Source organism: Lissotriton vulgaris, chromosome 2_1 (assembly GCF_964263255.1).
Source record: "Lissotriton vulgaris chromosome 2_1, aLisVul1.2, whole genome shotgun sequence".
NCBI lineage: Eukaryota > Metazoa > Chordata > Amphibia > Caudata > Salamandridae > Lissotriton > Lissotriton vulgaris.
In genome coordinates, this window is record NC_141687.1 from 1,512,998,967 (window position 1) to 1,513,026,801 (window position 27,835).

Sequence of the window (27,835 nt, forward strand, 5' to 3'; positions counted from 1 at the left end):
AAATTTGGTGTAATTCCGTTCAGCCGTTCGGGCTGTAGCCGTGGCTAAAGGTCCTATGGGAAATTGCAAAGGGAAAACACGTTTTGGGACCCCCCTTTTTTCTCGGCCCCTGCTTGACCAATCACTCCCAAATTGTTAGGGAAGGAGCAGAACTGAGCTGGCCAAATGTTTGGAAAATTTCGCCCAGATTCATCAATTGGTGCCAAAGTTATTGTCAATGGAATGTTGCGGATTTCCTATGGATAATAGGTCCTAAAATATCTACCTGTTAGCCCGTACCCCTAATGGCTTGCAGCACTTATTGAATTCTTTTGGAGAGTTTATGTCGTCCTTGGATCTGGTCGTTAAATCTTCCAAATCCCAGGTTATGACTATGGGGCTCACGGTTAAGAAGCATAGAACTCAAATTTGTAAAGGGACTGAGCTACAAAGAGTGGCGGCATTCACATATCTGGGGGTCTTATTTGATAAAAACTGTTCCTGGGCCCCTCAAAAAATTGTTAAAAGGAATGCTTTGACTCGTGCTGGCTCTGCCCTGCTTAACCTGACCCAGCATCTAGGAGGAAAACCAGTTTTAAAAATATATAAAGTGAAATGCATAGCAATAACTACCTATGGTGCTGCTATTTGGGGTTATACCCCAATGACAGAGATACAAAGGGCTGAAAATAAGGTATTTTGGTGTCTTCTCTCGGTCCCTCAATCTACTGCTACCCTTGCAGTACACCAGGAACTAGGTATGGGGTTTGTTGAAGACCTGATAAATCTGGCCCCCCTTATCCAATGGATACAAATATGGCTTAACTCAGACTTAATTTTAAATCAGCAAATCTTGAGAGATTGTCTGTCCCTTGAAAATGCTAAAAACATCAAATGGCTCTCATATGTCAAGTCTGATTCACTAAGGGGCTCATTAGGATCGCGGTTTTCCCGCATCCTCCGGGCCGGCGGAAGCCACCGCCGGCCCGGAGGATGCGGGAAAACTGCTGAGCCTCAAAAGACCCACCGCCATATTAGGATGGCGTGGGTCTTAAAATCTGTTCGCAGCTTTTACGCCGCGTCGCCTTCCGACCGCGGCGGAAAAGCTTTAACATGGCTGGCGGTGTCTATCAGACCCCATTTTTTTTTTTTTTATAGGGACTATTGTATTCTGGTTATGTAGCGTTGCACCTTTTCCTGCTAACTAAATCATGCGTGGCATTTGGCTTTTAAATCTTATGAACATCCTGATTTTATATAATACTCACTCATCGATTGTATGTATTTTAATGTATTTTTATACTGTGTCCTTTTATGATTTTAATCTAATCGAATAAAGTGTATTGAATTGAATTGAATTGATATCTACCTACTGGCAACCGCCAGTAGGTAATATATATATATATATATATATATATATATATATATATATATATATATATACTAGCAGCCCGCCCCGGCCTTGCCCGGGGCAGAAAGGGGCTGGGGGCAGCATCACAGCAGGAGAGGCGCAGCAGAGCGGCTGCTTCTGCCCAATCTTTGTTTCCCCCGACGTCCCGACTTTGTGCTCACTCTCTGTTCATGCCCCCGCCCGTCCCCGTCCCTCGCTGCGCACCCGCGGCTGCTTGACTTACCTCATCCGCCGCTCCTCCCCGCGCTGCTGGGTTTACCGCTCCACTGCTCCTCCGCTTCTCGCCGCTTCTGATCGCTTGTCCGCTACCTCATCCGCCGCTCCTCCCCGCGCTGCCACTGCTCCTCTGCTTCTCGCCGCTCCTTTCCGCTTGTCCTCCGCAGCTCCTCCCCGCGCTCATGTCCTCCGCTCTTGCTGTTGCTCCTGAACGCCGCTCCTCCCCGCACTCTCGATGTTATGACGCAGACGTCGGAGCCGGCGCTTCTTTCAGGGGACTACTTTGTTTTTAAAGTTAATTTTTTTAATTTATGTTTTTTATTTTATTTTATGTAACCTATGTCCATCTACACACCCTGACGATTTCAACGGTGTATTGGGTGTGTAGATTGGCGCTGTGGTTCCCGAGTTTACCCGCCTCAAAGCCTGAAAGTTCTTGATTTATTATAATAGTATATATATACATATATTCCAACAATTTGTTCACAATCCAAAAGAACGACGTCCAAGCCACAACTGTATTCAATCTGGATTTATTTTCACAGCCCTACTCGACGCGTTTCGGGAATTGCCTTCCCTTTCTCACGAGTGAGAAATACAGTTGTGGCTTGGACGTCGTTCTTTTGGATTGTGAACGAATTGTTGGAGTATTCGGGGACTGGCGATCCCGTCCAGAGCCCGCCGCTGCAAGGGGCCAAAACAGCTTAGCGCTAAAAACTTTTGCTGGAATATATATATATATATATATATATATATATATATGCAAAAAAAGAAGCAGAGAACTGTGGGTAGTTCTCAAGTTTAGGTGGAAAGCAGCTCCAAGGTATTGGAACAGGACTGGGCCCGCCACGAGCCTCGAAGAGAAGAAGGGCGGCTGTGAGGCTATCGAGCCACATGCTGGGAGGCATGTATTGACATTGCTGCCCCCACCTAACATTATACGGAGTCTCTGGGCTGAAGCGGTGCGGGGACCCAGGGAGGCAATTTGTTTCCACTAATAGCAGGACTATTGAACTTTGCACAATTTCGGAACCCTGCTTTTCGCCCGACCATCAGGTGCATTATTTGATCCACACGTACCTACCTGGAATCTGACTGCTGCATTCTGGGCGTTGCAGTCCACGACCACTTCCTGAACTGCAACAGGTGGGCTGTTATCACTGTGGGCGGAGCCTTCAGACATGGATAAGAGGGCTGCAGGACTGATTGTCGATTTTGTGGGAAGTCTCCTGATATTACCTGGGCGCTGAAGAAGGCAACACTTTGCCGAAATGCATTCGCCACACTGGTGTAAATAAAGAAGCTTCCCTGAATGTCCCCCGTTGTGGTCTCTGCTCGTTTGTGAGAAGGAGTTGTATTTCATGTTTTCTGCGCCAGCCAGAGTCGCAGTTCAGAGGCCCCCGCTTCATCAAGTTGGCCCAGCCCCCACTGGCTTTGCTTCGGCAACTTTTCTCTGCACTCCAAGGTATTGGAACAGGACTGGGCCCGCCACTTTGAAATGCATTCGCCACACTGGTGTAAATAAAGAAGCTTCCCAAAATGTCCCCCATATATTTATATATTTTTTTAATTTGTTTTTATTACAGAATTAGAAACCAGTTCACAAAATAGATCAACCAGTACACTTATGGCGTCACAATGCATAGACAAAGTAATCATAAATTCGTACACAGCCAATTAGCCCACAACCCGGAGGCCGGGCGGCACATCGATTCATATGCCCAGCAAAAGCGCCACAGTTGTTACCCCAAAGGGGTGTCTGGTTAATGACATCATTTAGTATCTGCATTTTACCCCCTAAACTCCCACCCCTCCCATTACACCAGCCAGCATGCTCCAGCGTCCTATGTAGGCGATATCGGATTTGTAACCCCTGATCCTGCTCCTATCTACTAGTGGACGCCTATTGCGTCGGTCCGGGGTACATCCATTGTCGCCCACGGCGACCTATATGACCCCTCTCGGGGACCCCTTGCTATGTACCTAGCCCTAGGCTCAGCCTCAGACTCTCCCAGAACATAACCTTGGTGCCTAACAACCCTCCCCAAACAATCCCAACCTCCCTCCTCCCCCCTCAACCGCTGCTGATGTGGGCATAGTCCTGCTATAATAATAATAACGGAGCACGCTACAAATCGGGTGGTGCCTTTGTTCTTTCAAGCCTCATGGAGCCCTAAGTGTTCAATTTGTTTATTCTTCGTCTTCCACCATGTAGTCACTCAACGCTTGAACTATCATCTCCCACGCTCTCGCCATCTCCAAGCTTTTATCATTGTCAGTCCTAGCAGCTTGTCTCATTCGGAGCACACTCTCACAGCCAGACCATTTCAGCAGCTCATTCATCCATCTCCTTACCGACGAACCCTCCTTGGACTTCCAGTGCCATGTAATTTCTCTTTGGGCCAGCATGAGCCCTAGATCAATGAATTTACTCGTTATTTTGGTGTTCTTTGTGTGAGGAAACCAAAGCAATAAGCACGCCGCCATGTCAAAGTCCACTTCCCTGTCAGTAACCACGTTCAGGAGTTCCCCCACTTCTGGCCAATACGTCCCCAATTTCGGACAGCCCCACAGCAGGTGGTCCAGGTCAACCTCAGGCGCCAGGCACCTCGGGCACACTGCGTCATGTACCCGAAAGTACCGTTTAATCCTTTCCGGGGTCAGGTATGCCCTGTGCAGGACATAAAAGTGTACCTGTTGGAAACGTGCATTCCATGTCCCCTTCCATGTTCGTTTCAGAATATGGCCCCACACCGTGTCTGGGATGGGCTTACCTATACTGTCTTCCCATTTCACCTTCAGCGCCAGAAGCGGTTCCAGTCCCTCATTTAACATCCTATTATGAAGGCAGATTACCGCTTTAAACGTACCCGCGGCCATCACCACATACTGGCAGGCCACGGTCGTTTCCGGCTCTATTAGCCCTCCCTTCCAGTGCTTTTGTATCGCCGCTACCACCGCCGCATGCAGAAGGAAGTTCCCGTCCGGTAGGCTAAACTGTTCCTGCAACTTCTGAAAGGGGACTAACATTCCATCTATGTATAAGTCCCCCACCATCTGTAAGCCCAATTCCTCCCATTCTGACAACGGGGACCAGTCACCCCCATGCGGCAGAGCGGTCAGCATTCCCAAAGGTATCTCTGGGGCATACGGCCTTGCTCTCTTTGCTCTCTTCCGGCTTCTTTGCCAACATAGCCTGATCGTCCTTTCCTCCATTGTAAGGTCCCTCATTTCTAGTTTCTGTTGCATAACTATGTAGGCCAGGACGTGGCGTTGAATACCAGTCCCTCGTTCGTGATCCAGCCCTCTGAACTCCCTGGCAACGTGTTGTGTGAGTATTTGAAGCTGTGCTGCTAAATAATATAGTTAAAAGTCGGGGACTGCCATCCCCCCCTCGAGCTTTGGCCTGACCAAGGTATTCAATGCTACCCTGAGTCGCCCGTGACCCCAAATGAAGTCCGTCACCAACATCCTCAGTTCTTTAAAGACCCGCTGGGGAATACAGATCGGCAGGGTGCGAAAGTAATACAGCAGCCTCGGAAGCGCCACCATTTTCAGTAGCGCCACTTGGCCCAACACCGATAAAGGGAGGGAGGCCCAGAAGGATATGCAGCCTCTCAATGCGCGCACACAACGCCCTATGTTTCCCTCCAACAGACTCGCGGCCTCATGGTAGATGCGGACACCCAGATAAGTGAAGCAAGATGGCTCCCAGACCACACCTAGCTCGCGAGGGGGACACGGCGTGTCCGCCCGCAGCGGAAAAATACAAGTCTTAGTCCAGTTTACCTTAAGGCCCGACAAGCGGACAAACCTGGATAACATGTCCACTGCTCCCTTCAGGCCCTGTTCTGCATCCGCTAGGTATAACAACAGATCATCTGCATATAAGGATATGTAATGCGACTTCTCACTCTACTCGATCCCCTGGTACATGGCCCCGGACCTTGCTCGCGCCGCCAATGGTTCCATTGCCAGCGCGAACAACAGTGGGGACAACGAGCACCCCTGCCTCGTCCCTCTACGGACCGGATAATCTGAGGATATAATCGATCCCAGGCGCACCCTCGCCGTGGCCGATGAATACAGCACTCTTGTCCATCTTCCAAACCCCTCGCCTATACCAAACTTCACCAACACCTCATCCAGATAAGCCCACTCAAGGCTATCAAAAGCTTTCTCAATATCAACTGATAAGACTGCAGGTTCTCTGAGCGTGTCCTCAGCACTGTTCAATATCCGGATCAGTCGGCGTATGTTCAGTGATGTGTTCCTAGTAGGAATAAACTCTGCTTGGTCCCCGTGCACTAATCTGGTCATGTGTGGTAGCAGTCTGGTGGCCAGGATACGGCTCAAGATTTTATAGTCCACAGTTAGCATGGACAGTGGCCGATAAGACGTCACATCGGACGCCTCTCTGCCGGGTTTCAGCAGTGACACCACTAGTGCCTCCCTCATTGACTTGGGCAAGCACCCCAGCCTTCTAGCTTCAGTGTACACCACCAATAGTCTGGGCGCCAAAATATCAATATATTTCAGATAAAATTCTATCGGCAGGCCATCTACCCCAGGTGTTTTGTTCCTCGCCATCTGTTTAATGGCTACTCTAATCTCCGATAGCGTTATAGGCTCTCCCAGTTCCTTCGCTTCCTCGTCATCTAGCACCGGCAGTGGGACAGAGTCCGGGTATTCCCTGATTTCAGAGACCTCCACCTCTAGTTGGCATTCATACAACTTCGCATAATAAGACTGGAAGCGCGCCAGCACCGCCGCCTGCGAGTAGACCATTACCCCTGACTCCATTCTTATGCTCATGATCGGGCAACCCCTAATGTCTGGGTTAGCAATCCTAGCAAGGAGCGTACCCACTTTATCCCTCTCGGCATGCGCTTTAATGCTGTATTGCTTATAATCATAGCACCGCAGCCGTTCCGTTTCGGTCACCACTACTTCCTTAGCCTCAAGTAACCGCTCCTGTAATTCCGGTCGCTCAGGCCTGCGCTGTTCCAATTCCCTTAACGTATCCTCCGCTTTCGCTAGCGCATTCAAAACGGATGTCCTTGCATTCGAGAACCTGCCCATGCATACGCCTCTCACCACCACTTTCATCGCATCCCATTCTACCGATCTCGCAGTAGCAGAACCCTCATTCTCCTCAAAGTAGTGTTCTATGCCCTGTTGGACCGTGTCACTAAACACCAGATCTTCCAATGTGACAGGCCGCAGCCGGCATGTTGGAACCGCTGTCCTCGCACGCTGCCACTGCACCAACACCAGTATATATATATATATATATATATATATATATATATATATATATATATATATATATATATATATATTCCACAACACCAGCCACGGGCAGCCGAACGCAGCAGCGGGTGCCTCCGTAAGGTAGGTGACTCCTTTTCGCCTCGCCAGCAACTTCAAACACACGGAGCACAGGCGGGATTGTTTAACAAAATACAGGTTTAATATGGCAAATGCATTTCGGTAATTGTACCTTCCTCAATGCCAAACCAATTGTTAATGCCCTGTTCAGCCTCCAATATTTTAAATCCTCTCTGCATCCTTATTGGATCGGGCTTCAGTCCATCTGTAACGGCACCTCCTTCTATAGGTAACGGAAACGGAAGTGGCGGGGACTCAATGTTCCATAATGCACCTTTTCATTCTTTTCCGTTATCGTTGATTGTAAATGCTTAGGCTTTCTCATTATTATGCCAAATTCGTGTCGTTATCAGCACGATGTCCATTATTGTCATTTTGAGGCTGAACAGGCTCCCCTCGCTTCCCGCTGGTAGTAGTGGCACAAACGCTTGTAGGCGGCCCTCCTATGAACAGGTCACCTCAGACTCGACTAGTCCGCGTCCCTCTCAGGCAACAAGCGCTGGCCAGCGGGGGTTCAAGCACGCCAACTCAATTCCACAACACCAGTCCACCGGCAGCCGAACGCAGCAGCGGGTGCCTCCGTAAGGTAGGTGACTCCTTTTCGCCTCGCCAGCAACTTCAAACACACGGAGCACAGGCGCGATTGTTTAACAAAATACAGGTTTAATGTGGCAAATGCATTTCGGTAATTGTACCTTCCTCAGTGCCAAACCAATTGTTAATGCCCTGTTCAGCCTCCAATATTTTAAATCCTCTCTGCATCCTTATTGGATCGGGCTTCAGTCCATCTGTAACGGCACCTCCTTCTATAGGTAACGGAAACGGAAGTGGCGGGGACTCAATGTTCCATAATGCACCTTTTCATTCTTTTCCGTTATCGTTGATTGTAAATGCTTAGGCTTTCTCATTATTATGCCAAATTTGTGTCGTTATCAGCGCGATGTCCATTATTGTCATTTTGAGACTGAACAGGCTCCCCTCGCTTCCCGCTGGTAGTAGTGGCACAAACGCTTGTAGGCGGCCCTCCTATGAACAGGTCACCTCAGACTCGACTAGTCCGCGTCCCTCTCAGGCAACAAGCGCTGGCCAGCGGGGGTTCAAGCACGCCAATTCAATTCCACAACACCAGTCCACCGGCAGCCGAACGCAGCAGCGGGTGCCTCCGTAAGGTAGGTGACTCCTTTTCGCCTCGCCAGCAACTTCAAACACACGGAGCACAGGCGGGATTGTTTAACAAAATACAGGTTTAATGTGGCAAATGCATTTCGGTAATTGTACCTTCCTCAGTGCCAAACCAATTGTTAATGCCCTGTTCAGCCTCCAATATTTTAAATCCTCTCTGCATCCTTATTGGATCGGGCTTCAGTCCATCTGTAACGGCACCTCCTTCTATAGGTAACGGAAACGGAAGTGGCGGGGACTCAATGTTCCATAATGCACCTTTTCATTCTTTTCCGTTATCGTTGATTGTAAATGCTTAGGCTTTCTCATTATTATGCCAAATTCGTGTCGTTATCAGCACGATGTCCATTATTGTCATTTTGAGGCTGAACAGGCTCCCCTCGCTTCCCGCTGGTAGTAGTGGCACAAACGCTTGTAGGCGGCCCTCCTATGAACAGGTCACCTCAGACTCGACTAGTCCGCGTCCCTCTCAGGCAACAAGCGCTGGCCAGCGGGGGTTCAAGCACGCCAACTCAATTCCACAACACCAGTCCACCGGCAGCCGAACGCAGCAGCGGGTGCCTCCGTAAGGTAGGTGACTCCTTTTCGCCTCGCCAGCAACTTCAAACACACGGAGCACAGGCGCGATTGTTTAACAAAATACAGGTTTAATGTGGCAAATGCATTTCGGTAATTGTACCTTCCTCAGTGCCAAACCAATTGTTAATGCCCTGTTCAGCCTCCAATATTTTAAATCCTCTCTGCATCCTTATTGGATCGGGCTTCAGTCCATCTGTAACGGCACCTCCTTCTATAGGTAACGGAAACGGAAGTGGCGGGGACTCAATGTTCCATAATGCACCTTTTCATTCTTTTCCGTTATCGTTGATTGTAAATGCTTAGGCTTTCTCATTATTATGCCAAATTCGTGTCGTTATCAGCGCGATGTCCATTATTGTCATTTTGAGACTGAACAGGCTCCCCTCGCTTCCCGCTGGTAGTAGTGGCACAAACGCTTGTAGGCGGCCCTCCTATGAACAGGTCACCTCAGACTCGACTAGTCCGCGTCCCTCTCAGGCAACAAGCGCTGGCCAGCGGGGGTTCAAGCACGCCAATTCAATTCCACAACACCAGTCCACCGGCAGCCGAACGCAGCAGCGGGTGCCTCCGTAAGGTAGGTGACTCCTTTTCGCCTCGCCAGCAACTTCAAACACACGGAGCACAGGCGGGATTGTTTAACAAAATACAGGTTTAATGTGGCAAATGCATTTCGGTAATTGTACCTTCCTCAGTGCCAAACCAATTGTTAATGCCCTGTTCAGCCTCCAATATTTTAAATCCTCTCTGCATCCTTATTGGATCGGGCTTCAGTCCATCTGTAACAGCACCTCCTTCTATAGGTAACGGAAACGGAAGTGGCGGGGACTCAATGTTCCATAATGCACCTTTTCATTCTTTTCCGTTATCGTTGATTGTAAATGCTTAGGCTTTCTCATTATTATGCCAAATTTGTGTCGTTATCAGCGCGATGTCCATTATTGTCATTTTGAGGCTGAACAGGCTCCCCTCGCTTCCCGCTGGTAGTAGTGGCACAAATGCTTGTAGGCGGCCCTCCTATGAACAGGTCACCTCAGACTCGACTAGTCCGCGTCCCTCTCAGGCAACAAGCGCTGGCCAGCGGGGGTTCAAGCACGCCAACTCAATTCCACAACACCAGTCCACCGGCAGCCGAACGCAGCAGCGGGTGCCTCCGTAAGGTAGGTGACTCCTTTTCGCCTCGCCAGCAACTTCAAACACACGGAGCACAGGCGGGTTTGTTTAACAAAATACAGGTTTAATGTGGCAAATGCATTTCGGTAATTGTACCTTCCTCAGTGCCAAACCAATTGTTAATGCCCTGTTCAGCCTCCAATATTTTAAATCCTCTCTGCATCCTTATTGGATCGGGCTTCAGTCCATCTGTAACGGCACCTCCTTCTATAGGTAACGGAAACGGAAGTGACGGGGACTCAATGTTCCATAATGCACCTTTTCATTCTTTTCCGTTATCTTTGATTGTAAATGCTTAGGCTTTCTCATTATTATGCCAAATTCGTGTCGTTGTCAGCGCGATGTCCATTATTGTCATTTTGAGGCTGAACAGGCTCCCCTCGCTTCCCGCTGGTAGTAGTGGCACAAACGCTTGTAGGCGGCCCTCCTATGAACAGGTCACCTCAGACTCGACTAGTCCGCGTCCCTCTCAGGCAACAAGCGCTGGCCGGTGGGGGTTCAAGCACGCCTCTCACCACCACTTTCATCGCATCCCATTCTACCGATCTCGCAGTAGCAGAACCCTCGTTCTCCTCAAAGTAGTGTTCTATGCCCTGTTGGACCGTGTCACTAAACACCAGATCTTCCAATGTGTCAGGCCGCAGCCGGCATGTTGGAACCGCTGTCCTCGCACGCTGCCACTGCACCAACACCAGTATATATATATATATATATATATATATATATATATATATATATATATATATATATATATATATATACATATGCAAAAAAGAAGCAGAGAACTGTGGGTAGTTCTCAAGTTTAGGTGGAAAGCAGCTCCTGTATAGAGCACTCTCAACACCAGCGACACTCTAGATCTGATAACCTCAAATGTCTGCTTTTCTTTCTGAGGGCCTCATTTATGAGGTTTTGCCGCTGCGCTGCCCTACGGCAAAAGAAAAGGGCAGGAATGCGCTGTAGCTATAAGATATAGCGCATTTCTGTCCTTTTCTCATGTGCCGGTGCACAATGGGCTGCCTGCGCTGACGGATGCATCTTTGCACAATGGTGCAATGGTGCCTGCGTTGCGGGGATGATTATTTTTGTACAGGAAGGGAAACCTTTCTGTACAAAAATAAATCACACAAGGCTTTTCCTTTTTCTACGTGTGCTGCAGAATGCAGCACACATAGAAAAAGGAAAAAAGAGGAGAAATAAAGATATTTCTCCCCGTTTGCGCTTCTCTTACGCCTTCACTGGGGAGGGGTAAGCTTTTGGCACTGCCTCAGATTTACAATTTCTCGTAAATCTGGGGCAGTGTCAAAAGGCCGTGGATGTTTCTGGGAACGCCCCCAGCAACACCAGTTGCACGCCCCTTTAACGCAGAACACTGCGTAAAAGGGACTGATATTTATCAGACAGCATTAAGCCCAAAAAAGTGGCTTAGTGCTGACTGATAAATATCACGCAGGCTTCTGCACCAGGGAACATCACAAAAAGTGACGTTCCGATGGCGCAAGGGGTCTCATAAATGAGGCCCAAAGTTTTTAAGCATAGGACTAGCACAGTGCTGTCCTTGCCGAGCTGTAAAATGAAAAAGGCCATTTATCACTCCAGGTACAGTATTACAGCTTTGATTTGGTAAAATACCAACCAAGCCAACCTGAAATGAATAAAAGCAACCCCTGACACAGTGTTTCGCTCTAATTAGAGCTCTTCAGAGAGGTATAGCTTTGTCCAGACACAAGGGAGCACCCAGTATAAGTAAAAAGACTTGGATAGAAAAGCAGACATTTGAGGTGAGCATATCTAGAGGGTTGCTGGTGTTGAGAGTGCTCTATACAGGAGCTGCTTTCCAACTAAACTTGAGAACTACCCAGAGTTCTCTGCTTCTTTTTGCATAATGTATTAATCACTCTATGCCTGAAAGGGTATTTTTTTAACTTATACTGGGTGCTCCCATAATCTAGTGACGTAAGAGATTGGGTGTGCTTAATTCATGACGCAGTAAACGTCCGTTAACATTTACATTTTAGCGAATAAAGATATGTAGTTATGAACTCTGTGTGTGGCATGATTCATTTACCTGCTTCAGGGATGGGGAGGACCCTACAACTGGTGATGAGGATGGGATTACTAAATCCCACAACCTGAAGAGATGAGAGTGCTCTCCCAGAGAGCTTACCCTGCTTGTGCGGGCACTGTGTGCCTCAGTCAAAGTGAAGATTTGATGATTGGCATATGTGGAGTCAAAGCGAAACCTTTGCCAGTATGAGACCTTTGATGCAAGTGAAGGCCACAAAGAAAGTTGCATTTATCGTTGGTCAAAAAATTGCTAATACGACCGAGATAAGAAGTGCGATGCCACAACTTAACACAAAGCCATTATTCATTCAGTACGATAGTGCTAAATGCAGTGACCGCCAGGTACAGAAAGAGCAACAAGCAGTGACTGCAAGGGGTAAAAGTACGCTGCGAGCAAAAGTGGATAAGTACAAAGAAGCACTAAGAGGCAGAGATCAACCAGATGCATGAAAGAGTGAAGAAACGCCAAGGGTGGCGCACCTCAGATACAAGAAATGAGCATCTACTTCTAAAAGGTCATCCAACCAAAGTGCCAGGTACGGCAACCCAAGCGTAAGCACGATGGCTGTGCTTACAATGCCATTGAATCCTGCCAAGCTGACAAAAGAGGGCGTGATTGACGGGCGGAATTGTGACATTTTGTTTTTCCTATGGCTGCCAAAGAGAGTGGTCGATACGGTGCTGCCACCTTCCTAAAACCACTGTCTGCTTTTGATGTTGCCAAGAAGTACAATATTGGCACTAGATGGACCGTCTGGATCGAAGTTTTCAATGATTTCATTGATTCGCTGCAAAAAGCAGATGACAAAAAAGATCAAATATCTCAAAAACTTAGCAGGTGACGGAGTAAATGAAGTGATAAAGAAAATACCCAGCAGTAAAGGAGCATCATACCGTCAAATGAAAGAAATACTGAACACCAAATTCAATCCGATGCAGAACGTTGACTATGAAAGGAACATCTTCAAACAGGAGAGACAGAGAGATGGTGAAACTGTGAAGAATTTGATGAAAGACTTGAAATGCTCATCAAACACTGTAAGTTCAAACAATTAAATGGCGAAGAAGCCTTTTGTTTCAGAGTCATAGATGGGTGTCTGTCCAACTCCTTCAGAACTGAATGCTGAGAGAAAAAACACTTAGTCTGGAGCGTGTGCTTATGGCGGCCAGAGCTGAAGAATGTGCCAACAAGAAAGTCGCTGACATGGAGGCTGGGGGAGCCTAGAGTGAATCAGTGTTGAGTGTGAAAAGCAAGAAAATACCCAAGGCCGCAAAGTGATAACTATGAAGAAAAAAATGTGTGTTTTCGATGCAGATGTTCCTTTCCACATGAAAGTAAATGTCCCGCCATTGGACAGATGCGTAAAGGCTGCAGTAAAAAGATCCATTCTGTAACAAGTGGCAAAGCAAGAGAACAAGTGAGTGTGTTACATAGTGAAGACAAAATGGCTGCCAATGCATCACGCAATGAAATCAAAATGACTGCCAGACAGTTCCAGAAGCCTTCCAGTCAAGCCCACCTTAGTAAACACTAACATCAGTTGAGGCAAGTAGAAACGGAGGCCAATTGTCATCTAATTCCTACTCAAAAAGTTCTTCGACGTCGCTGTTGAGTGACAGTAAAGAAGATGGGTGTGTGATGTTGATGCCGAACACTAAAAGATGTGTGCATGTAGGTCCGATTTCTGAAAGAATACATGTTGGAAAAGAATCGACAAGTGAAATCACAACATTCATTTGTACACTGTCCCAAAATAAAATTGATGGTCAATGGTTGCTATATACCGTTTATCATAGACAGTGGTACGTCGATAAATATCATACCAGCCAAAAAGTACCATTAACTTTATCCAGTGTCCCGAAAAACAAAATCTGCATGTGGGCATTCTCGACACCAATGCAAAGTCAAGATTAATTTATGAAGACTATGAAACATAAAAAGATGAAAGTACGAGCCCTAATCCATGTCCAACAGGGTACTTCATCAAATGCATGTTTGCTCAGCTTCAGCACTGCAACATTCTGCAAATGACATTGTCCATGCTTATCACGACATAGTGAATCAGTTTCTGTCATTGTTGTGTGGATTAAAAAAAACTCAAGACCATGAAAGTGCAGCTCCACAATAATAAGGACATTCGTCCTGTTGCTCAATGACATTGTCGAATTGCCTTTCCTCTACAAGAGGTTGTTGAAAAAGAAACTGAGATTTTTTGCTAAAACATGATATCATTGAGCGTTCTACTTTTCCAACGCCAAGGGTGTTGCTGATAGTGGGTGGTACCTAAAAAGACAGTGAAGGGTCTGTGAGAATCTGTGTTGACATGCGTCAAGAAAACAAAGCAATCAAAAGAGAACAACACCCAGGTTCACACATTGCTGATATGATTAGCCAGTTGAATGGTGCCAAAGTCTTTTCTCGCATTGATCTGAACAAAGGATATTATCAGCTCGAACTGGAAGAAAATTGCAGGCACAATTCTACCTTTTCGACTCTTGTTGGTTTGTTCTGATTCAAAAGATTGAGTTTTGGAGTTTCTTCAGCTGGCGAACTTTTCCAAATTGTCATTCAGCGCATTATACAGCCTGTCACACATGCTTTCAATTACAATAATGATATACTAGTATTTGGGGACACACAAAAGTGTTGTCTGCTTGCTCATGGAGGCCATCAGTTGAATACTGAAAAGTGCGAATTTCCAAAAACAAAATTAAATTTCTTTGGGAACATGTTCTTGGAAGGGAGAATGACTCTAGATCCAGCCAAAGTTGAGGCTTTGTCATTTACTACCCTTTCACAGGATGTAGCCATGCTGTGTTCTTTTCTTGGTATGGCCAGTTACTCTTCCAAGTGACTTTGCAACTGGGACTGCCCCATTCAGAGAGTTTCATTTCATTGGTCACAGAAGTGTGATCAAAGTTTCACGATGATAAAGCATGCAATTGAAAATGCTCATGAGATGCCTTAATGTGATTCGAAATTGCATGCAGAGATTGTTGTGGATGCCAGTCCAGTGGGCTTGGGCGCGATTCTCCCTCAACATAGTCGACATGCAAAAGAACAAAGGCATATTGTAGCTTATGCTAGTTGTCATGGACTGAATGAGCTTACTCACAACCTGAGAAAGAAAGCCTAGCTTTGAGTGGGCTTGCAAACACTTTTATGCTTCTGTATGGGAAACATGTTACGTGTGTTCATGATCACCAAGCATTGATTTCTATCTTTGGCAAACCTAAGGCCAATTTGCCCCCATCGAATTGAGAGGTGGGGGCTGAGACTTCAAGAGAATGACTACACTATTGTGCACCGGCCGAGAAAAGATCAAAACCCTGACAACTAATTTTCTTGAGTGCTATTGTAGTGCCAGGTTACCCCTTCCAAATTGGCCAATGCCTAGGTTTGCTTTTATTGTGTTATCCAGCACTCCAGCAGCTGTGTATGAGGAGCAAATAAGTGCTACTGCCAATGCAGACAGGAATATCCTCATCCCCAAAGATAATATTATGCATCCATCCTGGAGAACACATGCTCGATCTCTCGAGAACGACAGTGAATATCAAAAAATTAAGAATGTCCGTGATGAACTGTCTGTTACACAAGAAGGGATTATCGATAATTGTAATTCCTGAAAGTCTACACCAGTAAGCCATTGAAGTGGCACATGAGGGACATTGTGGAATTGTCACCACAGTGTGAGCCCTTCGAACCCGTGTTTACTTCCCTCATCTCGATGAGCGAGTTGAGAGAGAGTTCCAGGCTTGTCATTTGTATAACTGTTTATCTCGTAAAACAACAAAGCATTCTTCAAACATATCTGATCTTCCAATACACGTCTGGGAGAAAACTGCAATTGACTTCTTTGGGCCCCATGACAATGGCCATTACCTCATGGTAATTGTAGAAGAGTACTCCTCTGGTTGAAGACCTCTCCTCAGTCACTCATGATCGCATAATTGAAAGACTAGAAGGCATATTTGGAACCTGGGGTGTTCCGTTCATTCTAAATGCAAATCCAATGCTCCATTCGATGCTGAGTTGCGACTAGTAAGGGACACCGTCCTGGACAGTCCATTACGAGGGATCAGTCACATTTCAGGAGACTGTCAGCTCCAGACATCTAGAGTGAGACTTTGTCATCAGAGGGCCAGGAGGACCCAAGAACTGCAGCAGTGTCTAGATCAACGATGCCTGCTGCGGTTGTTCCTCCTGTGCTTCCTCAGCCTCACACCACGAGATCTGGAGGAGTGGTTTGAGTGCCTCAACGGCTCATTGAAGAACTGCGATGGATATATATTTTGTTTTATGCTTCTTATTTAACAAAGGGGGAGAAGTAGTGTCATGTGTATTGTGTATTATAGAGCACGGGAACTTAATGGTCCCCAATTGACTCCGTTTTGTGACGTATGGCACTGGGTGTTGTTAATAAAATTCATGACGCAGTACGAGTTAGTTAGAGGTTACACTCTAGAGAATAAAGACATGTAGTACTGAGCTCCATGTGTGGTGTGATTTATTTACATGCTACCAGGCTGAGGAGGACACTACATATGGTAATATAGGTGAAGTTTGGAGATATTTTAAAAATGTGCCAAATGACATCACAATTTGCTAAAATCACAGGTTCTTCAAAATAATGGCAGACTGGGCACACTAAAAATATAACATATACATTCCTACAGCACACGCCGAGTAAAAAAACAAGTTTGAAGCCTCCGTTTAAAAGGACGCAGATGCTAAGAGGCTAAGGGAGGAGCCGGGAGCCGAGCGGACGTGGATCGTCTCGGCACCCGGTTCACAAGCTGCCCAAACCCGGCTCTGGGTTGCTACGGCCCTTCCTCTGTTCGCCCTTTTTTCCCCAGATGAAACGGAGCGAGTGGGGCATCTGCAGAGCAACTGCGATCGCTCCTAGCTAGGCGGACAGGTCCGATTTCCCGAAGAGAGGGAGGAGAGGGCGGTGGCGCTCAAGATGGCGGGCGGCACCTCGCCTTGGACTCCGCTGACTGCGGTCGCCGCTGGGAGGTAGGATTGCGACCTGCGCTCCCCCGGCCGGTCCAGACTCTCGCTGACTGTCACGGCAGCTTACGGGAGATAGCTCCATCTAGCCCTACTTTGACGGCGACCCCCACCGAGGGAATCCTCCCAGCGCCTGCCTGACTCCAAGATGGCGGCAGGCGGCGACTTTCGGATGGCGATCGCCGCTTCCTCTGGCTCGCCCCAACTTCTCCCCGGCGTCTTGTCTAGCCCCGATTTCCCCACCTGATTCCAGGTTGCCCCCCAGGGTGGGACTATGCTCTTTCATCATTGCCGACAGGGCCCAGCAATACTTGCCTGACCTGCCTTCAGCCCCGAACAGCCTTCGGTAGAGCAACTTCCGAGGGGTGGGCCGTGCTTTGGGGGACCCTGGCCCTTGCGCCCCGCAAAGCCAGTGACTACTACTGTTTGGCACAGGTCTCCTGATCAGATCCACTACCCCTGTCGGGCGGCTGCTGCCCGTGGTTGTGTCCGGTCACCGATACACTGCGAGGACAGTGCCTCTGGATTGTTTGGTTTTCACTGGAACTTGTTATGTCCCGGCTGCCGTGGCAGCGCCCCACGACCAACGCGTGACCGCACCAACACCTTCACCACCTTGCGCACTCTCACGCCCACCGAGCCGGATGACCGCAAGCTCTCCAAGATGGCGACGCGCCTGCGGCTGGCCTCCAACTCCATCTCCCACCTGGGCTCCCACCTTCTCTCCTGGTCTTCTTGACTTTTGTGCTGTCCTGACCGACACTTTGCTGCTGTTTTCGGACAGTTTTCTCTGGACTCTAGCCCTCCTCCCACTCCCTCGTCCTTTAAATCTTTTCCCCGTGGATGATCCTCAAATGTTTCCTCCCTTTTCTGCTTCCCCTTCCCTCTATATCCTTGCATCCCACCCACCCTCCCTTTGCGCTGTGACTGCATCCACACTTATGGAACTCTGCTCTTTGACTTATTGTAATAACTCTAATCATTGGTATTTGCTTTAGTCCTTGCACCATATACCATTCCTATGCGACTCTTAGAGTATACCCAGTCATATCCCCTCCCTATGTATATAGAGATAACTCTAATCACTAGTGTATGCAGTAGACCTTTGTACTCTCTACCATTCCTATGTGACCCTTAGAGTATATCCAGTCATATCCCTTCCTATGTATATAGAGATAACTCTAATCACTAGTCTCCTATGTGACTTTTAGAGTATATCCATGTGTATCCCTTCCCTATGTATATAGAGATAACTTTAACGACTAGTCGCCTATGTGACTGTTAGAGTATATCCATGTGTATCCCTTCCCCTTGTATATAGAGATAACTCTAATCACTAGAACATGCCGTAGTCTGCATTGCTCTCTACCATTCCTTTGTGACTTTTAGAGTATATCCAGTCTTACCCCTTCCCTATGTATATAGAGATAACTCTAATCACTAGTTTATGCAGGAGTCCGCTGTGCTCTCTACCTTTCCTATGTGACTCTTAGAGTATATCCATGTGTATCCCCTCCCTAAGTAGATAGAGATATCACTAGTATATGCCTAGAATTTATCCATTTGTATCTCCTCCTTGTGTGACTTTATCTCTTGTACATTTGCAATTTTTTCTGTTTGTACCTTTTAATAACGTATGTAATCCTAAGTCCGTATGTTTTCAACTGGTTCTTATGTAAGTCAAAAATTTGCAAATTCTTTTGTCCGCTTGTAACCTTCAGTCCTTATGTTTGAAACTGGGTCCTATGTAAAGCGCTCTGACACCTTCGGGTAAAGTTCGCGCTATATAAAATCGCTCAAATAAATAAATAAATAAATAAAAAATGCCAAGAAAATATACCGTTGATGATAGTAGGTAGATCCCTGTGTGGAGAAGGCTGGGACCAAAATAGTTGGCGCATCACACTTGCCAGGGAGCACCAGTCACTCCTGCCAACACAGACTACCCGTCCGGGTTTTGCAGCAAGCCCCACCCAGCCAGTCCTTCTTCCTGAACCATCTCCTGGACCCGTCCTCTCGTGCCTTCTCTCAACGCGCTGCGCGCACTTTCCTTTTACATCACGCGGAGGGATACAAGAGCGCCGTGCTCGCGCAAACAGTCGCGCGCGCGCCACTTCTCAAGATGAAATCTGTGCCGACTAGCGAGCGCGCGTCTGCGCGCATTGATCCCTCCTCGTCAGACGCAGCGCGTGCTTAGGGTGGCGCGAGGACTGTCACTCATTCTCGGAATCAGCAAGTGGAGGCAACAGCGCAGCAGACAGCAAAAAAAGGACCCCCCTCAAAAATACACACAATCCGAGGGAAAAAACCGGAAAGCAGTGAACACCCACCGGGATCGGGGTGCCTTAAAGGTTTGCAAAGGAACTGCATATAACAACCCTGATTTTTGTTGAAAGAAAAAAACGAGAGCCATCACCAGAAAGGTCTGTCTGCCCCTGCCCATCTGCAGACTGGCAATGCTGCAAACTCAGGAACTCATCTGGACTTGGCTTTTGCTGGGAACCGCAGGTACACGTTTATTTGCAAAATCGCATTTTGCCTTTTTGATCGTTTCTGGTCTGAGTGCATTATGGTTTTGATTGCACTGTATTTTTTGGGTTGCATGCGGAATGAGGATGGATGGATAGAGATGGGCTTAGAGGCAGCAGTGAGCTCTGGATTCCTCGCGTGGCGTTTTTATTTAATTTTTCTTTGAAGTTCATATTTTAATTTGTTCATAGTTCACGGAAAGCCCCGGATTTATTTTGGCATTTTTGATACAGATGCAAGAACCGGCAGCCTTGGTTCGCATGGGAGGAGTCATGAGTACCCCTGGATATGTTTTGCCTTCATTCTATTTTTTGCTCTCAGTACTACGTATGCAGTTCGTAGACACATCCCTGGATGTTTGTGCGCCTTTCAGTTATGGAAGCATGTTCCATTCAAGCACAGCACTGGCCCCTTCTTTTTAAATGTAGTTATTTGTAATTATGTCGTGGCCATGAATTCACAGCCATTTGACGTACATCCTTGAATGTATTTTAGAACTACCCTTGTCAGCAATCTGCATGTTAGTTGCTGTGCTGCACCTTAATTCGTCCTTTTAATTTGATAAAACTATCATATTCTGTTTTTCAGTACTCTTGCTATATGCAGCCATTGTGTGTATTTCTGTATATATTAATATTTATGTGCACATCCACTGCCTTAGGTTATTTGTATGTTGCTGCTGATTGTGTCCTATATTGTGAGGCTGGCTGGAGCAATGTGTTCTATGCGTTTGGAATTTGGAACAGTGCATCGTATTTCTTTGCTGCCTTCATCTCGGTGTTAATGTTCTGGGCTGCATGTGAATAAGGAGCTGTGGTGTACAGTCTAATGCTGCAAGAATGGCAGAAATACAGTTTTACGAAAGAAGCCAGGCGACATTGGTGTGCATGCTCAGTAAGGGTGGGGGCACTGGCTTTCGGATTGTCAGCTGTCTAGGGTGATATAGTATTGGTTTTACTGCAGGATCTTTGGGTTGAATACGAATTGTGTTGGTGTAAAGTGGTGCCTTCCTTACATATCAAGAGGGCAGAGGTGGAGGGTCATGGCTGGGGGAGTGGATGGTTCTTGTTCGCACGCATGCTATTTTTTTGTGATGTAAGATACCACGGCGCATTCCCTTTGTGAAAATAAAGATGTTATGCCCCCAGCTGGTTGTCCCCACCTGGCATTCTGGTGTGATCGTGCATGTCACGAGAGAGCTTGGGCTGTGTTCAGGTGAAATTTGTTACTGAATCCTGCGGGAAAACTGTACAGTTCTACAACTAAAATAAACAATTGATTTCTGGTGTAGGATGCCCAAGCTAGTGAAACAGCACCCCTTCATTTGTTGACTCTTGGTTTCTATGTTTATATTTATATATATTTTTTCTTATTGCAACTGTGTCAGGATCTTGTTAGACATGTTCCATTTTAGAACGAACCCCTACTTTCTGGTGTCAGCTAGCGCTGAATTCCGTTTTTGCAGCATGGATGGTGAAGGGGCGGGCGGAGGACCAGGGGTCTGCCGCTCTAGATGTTATGGTTGAATTCTGTTCCTGATGAGTTTTTCTTACATGGGAGTGCTTACTTTAACGTGCCCTTGTAGTCCCAGATAACCGGGATTCATGAAAAATGAAGAAATTGGACTAGGTCAGTTATTCGCTCTAGGGGTTTCAGGCTTTTTTATATTTATTTTTGCAAAACAGCTCGTCTCAATAAGGGAAACATGGGCTCCACAACTAACTGGGCAGAATGGAGAGTGGTGTTTGAGTCTAATGGAGTTTTTAAATAAACCGAGAATGGCTTAAAATAAAGAAAATCTTGTTTATATTTAGATTGTTTTCGAAATATTGCCATTTATGATGTGTGGCAAAATGTATGGAGATGGTTGAGCCAACAGGTACCACATGACCAAGAAGGATGGATATATTTGATTTTTCCGTTATTATCGTACCCAGGCGAACCGAGGTTGGATTTGTAGGGGCATTGGTATTGTTTAATTATTAGGGAGGGGGTGATGCACTGTAAATTTTAGATGGGTTGGAAGATGTGGAATTGCTAAAGGAGGCGTGGTCGGTAGGATTCAACGACTCGCACACATTTTATTGCAATTGAAAGCACCCAGCGGGTGCGGATGCGCTGCTCGCATTCCAAAAGCCCCCTTCCTTCTGGTGTCCCCCAGAATGAGGGCAGGCTTTCAAGGAGGTCAGATCTGCACATGAATAGCTTATATCAATAGGTTGGGGGTGATCGAGAGGAATCCCTGAACGAACGAGATATTTCACATCTTTTATCTGAGCATGCAAAATGCAGTGGAAGTGCACGACAGACACTGGGGACGAGAGCAGAGGCGGGAGCGCGCATAGAGGTGGCATGACTGTATGCAGGATGCAGCTGGGGCAGCGCGAGACGCCTGGTCCAGAAGAGCGCGAGCACTGCACGCGCCGCCGCCGCCTTGCCAGTCTCGCGCATACTCTATTGTCCCGTCAGCCAATGAACGCCGAGCGGTGCTGGGCGGGAAGAAGCCGTTAGCTCTCGCATTTTATTCCCACCCTCCTCGGGCAGACGATCGTCCGTTAGGCGAGCAGGGAGATTGAGCCGCCTGTCGACCTTTTAAATCAGCCGAACCCCTACCCCCACCGAGCTACGCAATACACATGTTAAACCCATCAAGGGCAGGCGTTATTATTGTCAGGAAATCAAACTTTATTTTTAAATGGGGGTGGGGGAAGAGGTTCGAGGTTAGAAGCCAAAATGTTCAGCTGAACACACAAGCATATATATACATATCTATATATATATGTTTATATACACACACACACCGTTTTACACAGCGCATACCCGACCCGCAACCATTACATGAGCACCAGTTACATCATTATACGTCAGTTCGCACAGAATGTTGAGCTGACACTGAGCTGACAACCAAATTCCCCGGTGCCAAAGGCAGCTCAGGCCGATGGGCCACATCCTCTCCCTTGCTATTCTGTTACGTTCTAATACATGCATATCTTCTATTGATATTGCATAGAATTTAATGAAAAGGCTACCGACCTATGCTAAACTAATAGTGGTTTCTACATAAACCCATTGGTGACGCTTTTCACATTCTTTTAAATGAATAATTAGAATAGTTGGTAACTTATTTCTAACCGGTGTTGCATTTGAAGTAAGATGATAGCTTTATTTATTGGTATCTGTTTGAGCTCTTAACCAGAACTTGAATTGTGTGAGTCCCCAGTGTGAATTCTGGAGAATATTGAAAAAAATAATTCTGTGCTCTAAAAATGCTATGCCCAGAACGCTATTTTGGCTAGAATAATATGTTTATTAGTAGGCCAGGTTTTGACATTTAGGCCTAAGAGGGCAGTTGTAGATTTTCAGGATAGTCACATAAACCCCATTTACAAACTATGCAAATAAATTATAGTAATGTAGCAAGCCATAGGTTGTACTAAAAATCTGGTACAGTTTGGGTTGACCTGTGCTAGACACATGATTTATATTACACTTCTAGAATGCAACACTTTTATTTATACAAGTGTACGGGATGGAAAACATGTAGTTCCCAAACTGATTTTTTTGCCCTCGTTTCATAAGGGTCAATTTTAGTCAAATGTTTTGTCACCAAATATCACTGAGCACGTTGGAGCTGTAGTCTCACTTTTGCCACTGTGCTCGTATAGGTCTGCGAATTCCAGGGAGTGGTGTAAGATATTGAGAACATTGTTCATGTTCCCACGCACTGTTTAGGAAATTCATTTTCAAAACCTTTATTTCTCTCGTATATTTCTACAGTATGATTTAGTTTTCGTCTGAGGGATATAGATACAGATATGCAATGTTTTAAAGGGGCTATCCGTGAAGAGAAGACATTTCTCTTTATCTAGTACTGCATTAACAATAACAACGAACAATACGTATTATGGAATCTTCCCTGGATGATGTCAGTTGGGTTTTGAGACATTGTGACCTTATTCGCCGAATGGCCCCTTTAATTCACGAAGCGTTAGACTGCAATGTTTTTTGTTTATTCATGGTGGGTCACACACCACCCCTGGTTTCAAAAACATAACCACGTGCAAATTGTTAAGACGGGAATAAAAAATAAGACTCCTAGGAGTGTGGTTGAAGCCCCAAAGATAAATGAAAGATAACAGAAAATTGAAGAGCTTGCTCCAATAAGCAAACTGCGAATGCAGAACACCCCCATGTATGTGTAGAGGACTGATGTGTGTGAGATTTACAGGCTGAATGAAATGATTGTCTTCTTGGTTACCCGGTGGGCCTTTTACAAAGGCATCCCTCCTGCTTTTTTGCAAAAGCCCCCTCTTTTGTGTGCTCGAACCTTCCCCCCTCGCTGTTCCCCGTACATTTAATCAGCACTCTTTTATAACTTGGGACTGATTTATAGCCACGACAGATGGGTTTAACTCCCAGAGCCAACCCATAGTAAAATGTTGCAGACAGCATTTCTGTAATTTAAAGACAAAAATCTAGACATAAAGTACCTTTATACGTTTAGGCGAATTACACTATTTATGACTGAGGTAATCGTGCCTAGGCGTTTTAAGTTAAAGGGATTCGAAATAAAATACGTTCAAACGAACATCCCGTGCTAATTTTTTAGTTCCAGGTAGACCGTGTTGCTTCTTTTTGGCATGCCTGCAGAAACATATATTTTTACACACAATAAAGATTTTTTCTGGTCTAGGAGCCAGCGACGATGATTGTCTTTATTTTCCATTGTCAAAGAGAGCATGAACTTTCGTACTCTGGGGGTTGCTTCGGCTGGTTGGAGGGAAGGCAGAACCAATTGATTGAGGGGTAATGTGGAGAGGACAGGGGGAGGGGAAGAGGGGAGCTGCACCTGCTGCTGCCCGTCTGCAGAGGAACAGCACAACAGGCGAGACAGGGTGAAAAACTGTATTTTCTCTTTCTTTTGTTAAGGCAGGCCTCTGTTCCTTATCGCAAATCAATTTATTTCTTGGTTTGAGGCAGTTTTTTCGCAGTTTTGAATAAACACACCACAACAGTTCTAACATTTTACCACCGAATGTAAACATCCGTTTTTGAGGATTTGTGTATGGGATAATCAAGAGATGAATCCAGTCTGTGGTATCTGTTATTTCATTGGTCGCCATAGGGGGATTTAAAACACATTTTTCTCAATAATATTGAAGTGGCGGCGACTGGTTGAAAATATTCGAAATTCCCTCAGTTTCCTCACCATTTATGTTGCGTCTCTAAAGACAATGACATTGCTTATTGATGCAGTATTACGCCGCTCTCATGCTATGCTTTTCGCAGCTACAATAAAAAAAATGTATGCCTACTTAGAAGGAGACAACGTTTAAGAGATATTTATTGAGTTTTTGTACTGCTTGAGCCAAGAGAGACTCCGGGAGCCCCACAAAACATATATTCCCCTGGATTTAGAAGTTGGACTTCTTCTAGGCCTTTTTTGCAGCATTTCTCTGCACATTGAGCTTTTTGAGTAAATTAGTAAGGGGATTGACGGGCGCTGTTTCTGAATTGCTACCTCAGAGCTGTAGCTGCTTATTAGCGGCCTTGACTTTTGATGTCAGCCAAAGAGCCAAATTAGCAGTTTAGATAATTCGAATATAGTCATTTAGTGCAGTTTCAAACTGATGCCAAGCGCCTCTGTATTGCGAGTAGGAAAATATACCTGGGGGATGGTAGTTTAAAATTTACATAATGGGATGACTACTCTGAAGAAAGAGTTTGATAGTAGTGTAGGAATATGAGGGCACATGGGAATGATTCAATGTTTATGCATTTGTATATGTTTATTTAAGAGCTTTGTAAACACATTTTGGGTGCTAAGCAGTTAGAGTGTGCAGCCTTCGGTCTCTGACTGACCAGGGGGGCATAACAGCCTCCCTACTACTAGTCTCTGGCACACCCCTTTTTTAGGTCTCGTGGCGTTGACAGCGCAAAGCGCTGTCTCGCCAGAGACCTATTGTTAGCGACTCAGCTTTTTAGGAGACAAAAGCTGTCCGCGCGCATTCCAAAATCGGAGCGGGGTGCGCGTGCGCGAACGTGCTCACTGTGGCCATCTCCTGTCTCCTGGGAAGCTCCAACACACACGCATGCGCACACACAGACACACACACTCGAGCGCCCACGCACGCACACATACAGAGACGACAACCCCGCCCCCTTAGTCGCACACATACACACACGCGCGCGCACACACACACACACACAAGCGCACCGACCCCCCTACAATTAAGGCCCACTTACCACGACTTCGGACTTCTGCAAGTCTCTTCAGTGTACCCCGTCTACACTGCTGTCAATCGCCTCCCTTGATGTGTACTAGCTCTCCGTTGTCACCCTAATCCTACTGTCCGTCTTCATGTTTACCATCTGAAAACTGCCAGTCAATTAAAAGAAAAGCCCAGAGACTGACTGGACGACTTGAATTGCCCTCCTCGCCCACTCCCAGTCAATCGTCCCCGCGTCACGTGTTGATCCCCCAACACGCGCATGCTGCCTGCAGGCTCGTCGGCCGCCCGTCGCACGGCACCATGGGATATGTAGTCCGAGCTCGTGTGGAAACTGGGACTACTCTCTGACTCGTGAACAACAACTCCCGGCAAGCCCTGAGGCGGGGAGCAGCGCACCGCTAGGCTGTGTTGCTAAGCCCTGAGAGCTGCAGTGGTACCGGAGGGGCAGGAGGTAAGGGAGAAGGGGCACGATGAAAGGTGGAAGCTGCCCGGGTCTGTAGGGATTGCAGGGAGGGGTGAGGCTGTGCATGGCTGGCACCGAGCAGGGTTGGCACGGGCCCCACTTCCAGTCTAAACCGCTGCAGAAAGGCATGTCCCTGGGTGGGGGCGGCTGCAGAGCCCGGGAAGCAACACGTAGGACAGTTACACAGACAGTCATTGCAATGCCATGGTAACCCTTTAAAATGAATGCACTCTGTGCATGTCAGTTTAATATTTCTGAATTTAGAACAGGGCGATAAACTAAATGCGCCTGCAGATTTGCAGTATTTTGCTGCAGACACACTCACTTTGCCCAACTATATCAACATTGTTGAATTTAATGTATTTTTGCTTCATTCTTATAACGAGGCTGTACATGTATTCAAATTTTTTATTGCTTCAGTTGTACACGAGATAAACTGTAGAATACTGTGTACACAAGCGGGTAACCTAAAGTGTGTGGTTCCATTTCTTTCCGTGCGTTAATATGCAAAGTTGTGGTTTTAGATGCGATATCTGTGCAGCGTGTCTAGCTCAGCTGTTTCAATATTCACTGTTGCATGACAGTTTGTTATTGACTCTGGAAACTACGTAGTCGTTTTGCTGAAATACAGGCACTTTCAGGAGGCGTCAGCCCCGTGCTTGAGGTGCATCATCAGAGCTGTGTGAATAATAACTGCGTCAGCCCCGTGCGTGAGGTGCATCATCAGAGCTGTGTGAATAATAACAGCTGTGAGCCCATGCGTGAGGTGCATCATCAGAGCTGTGTGAATAATTACTGCGTCAGCCCCGTGCGTGAGGTGCATCATCAGAGCTGTGTGAATAATAATAGCTGTGAGCCCATGCGTGAGGTGCATCATCAGAGCTGTGTGAATAATAACAGCTGTGGGCCCGTGCCGGAGGTGCATCCTCAGAGCTGTGTGAATAATAACAGCTGTAAGCCCGTGCCTAAGGTGCATCATCAGAGCTCTGTAAATAATAACTGCGTCAGCCCCGTGCGTGAGGTGAATCATCAGAGCTGTGTGACTAATAACTGCGTCAGCCCGTGCCTAAGATGCATGATCAGAGCTGTGTGAATAATAACTGCGTCAGCCCCGTGAGTGAGGTGCATCATCACAGCTGTGTGAATAATAACAGCTGTGAGCCCGTGCCTAAGGTGCATCATCAGAGCTGTGTAAATAATAACTGCGTCAGCCCCTTGCCTAAGGTGCATCATCAGAGCTGTGTAAATAATAACTGTGTCAGCCCGGGCCTGAGGTGCATCATCAGAGCTGTGTGAATAATAACTGCGTCAGCCCCGTGCGTGAGGTGCATCATCAGAGCTGTGTGAATAATAACAGCTGTGAGCCTGTGCCGGAGGTGCATCATCAGAGGTGTGTGAATAATAACAGCAGTGAGCCAGTGCCTAAGGTGCATCAGTGTTGTGTGTAAATAATAACTGTGTCAGCCCCGTGCGTGGGGTGCATCATCAGAGCTGTGTGAATAATACCAGCTGTGAGCCTGTACCTAAGATGCATCATCAGAGCTGTGTGAATAATAACTGCGTCAGCCCCTGTGCGTGAGGTGCATCATCAGAGCTGTGTG

At 46.7% G+C, this 27,835-nt stretch overlaps 1 protein-coding gene across 7 annotated transcripts in view; it reads left to right on the forward strand.

The window, feature by feature from the left end:
- The first annotated feature begins 19,051 nt into the window (after nucleotides 1-19,051).
- Nucleotides 19,052-27,835, forward strand: part of NCAM1 (neural cell adhesion molecule 1) — a 766,043-nt gene continuing 757,259 nt past the window's right edge. For 4 of the 7 annotated variants that reach the window (XM_086957370.1, XM_086957371.1, XM_086957365.1 and 1 more), the window contains exon 1: nucleotides 19,217-19,517. In XM_086957370.1, the coding sequence (XP_086813496.1) occupies nucleotides 19,466-19,517 (52 nt within the window). In that variant the 5' untranslated portion in view covers nucleotides 19,217-19,465. Of the gene's footprint in view, nucleotides 19,518-27,835 lie in introns of all 7 variants that reach the window. The other 3 variants (XM_086957372.1, XM_086957366.1, XM_086957369.1) reach the window with 1 other exon arrangement.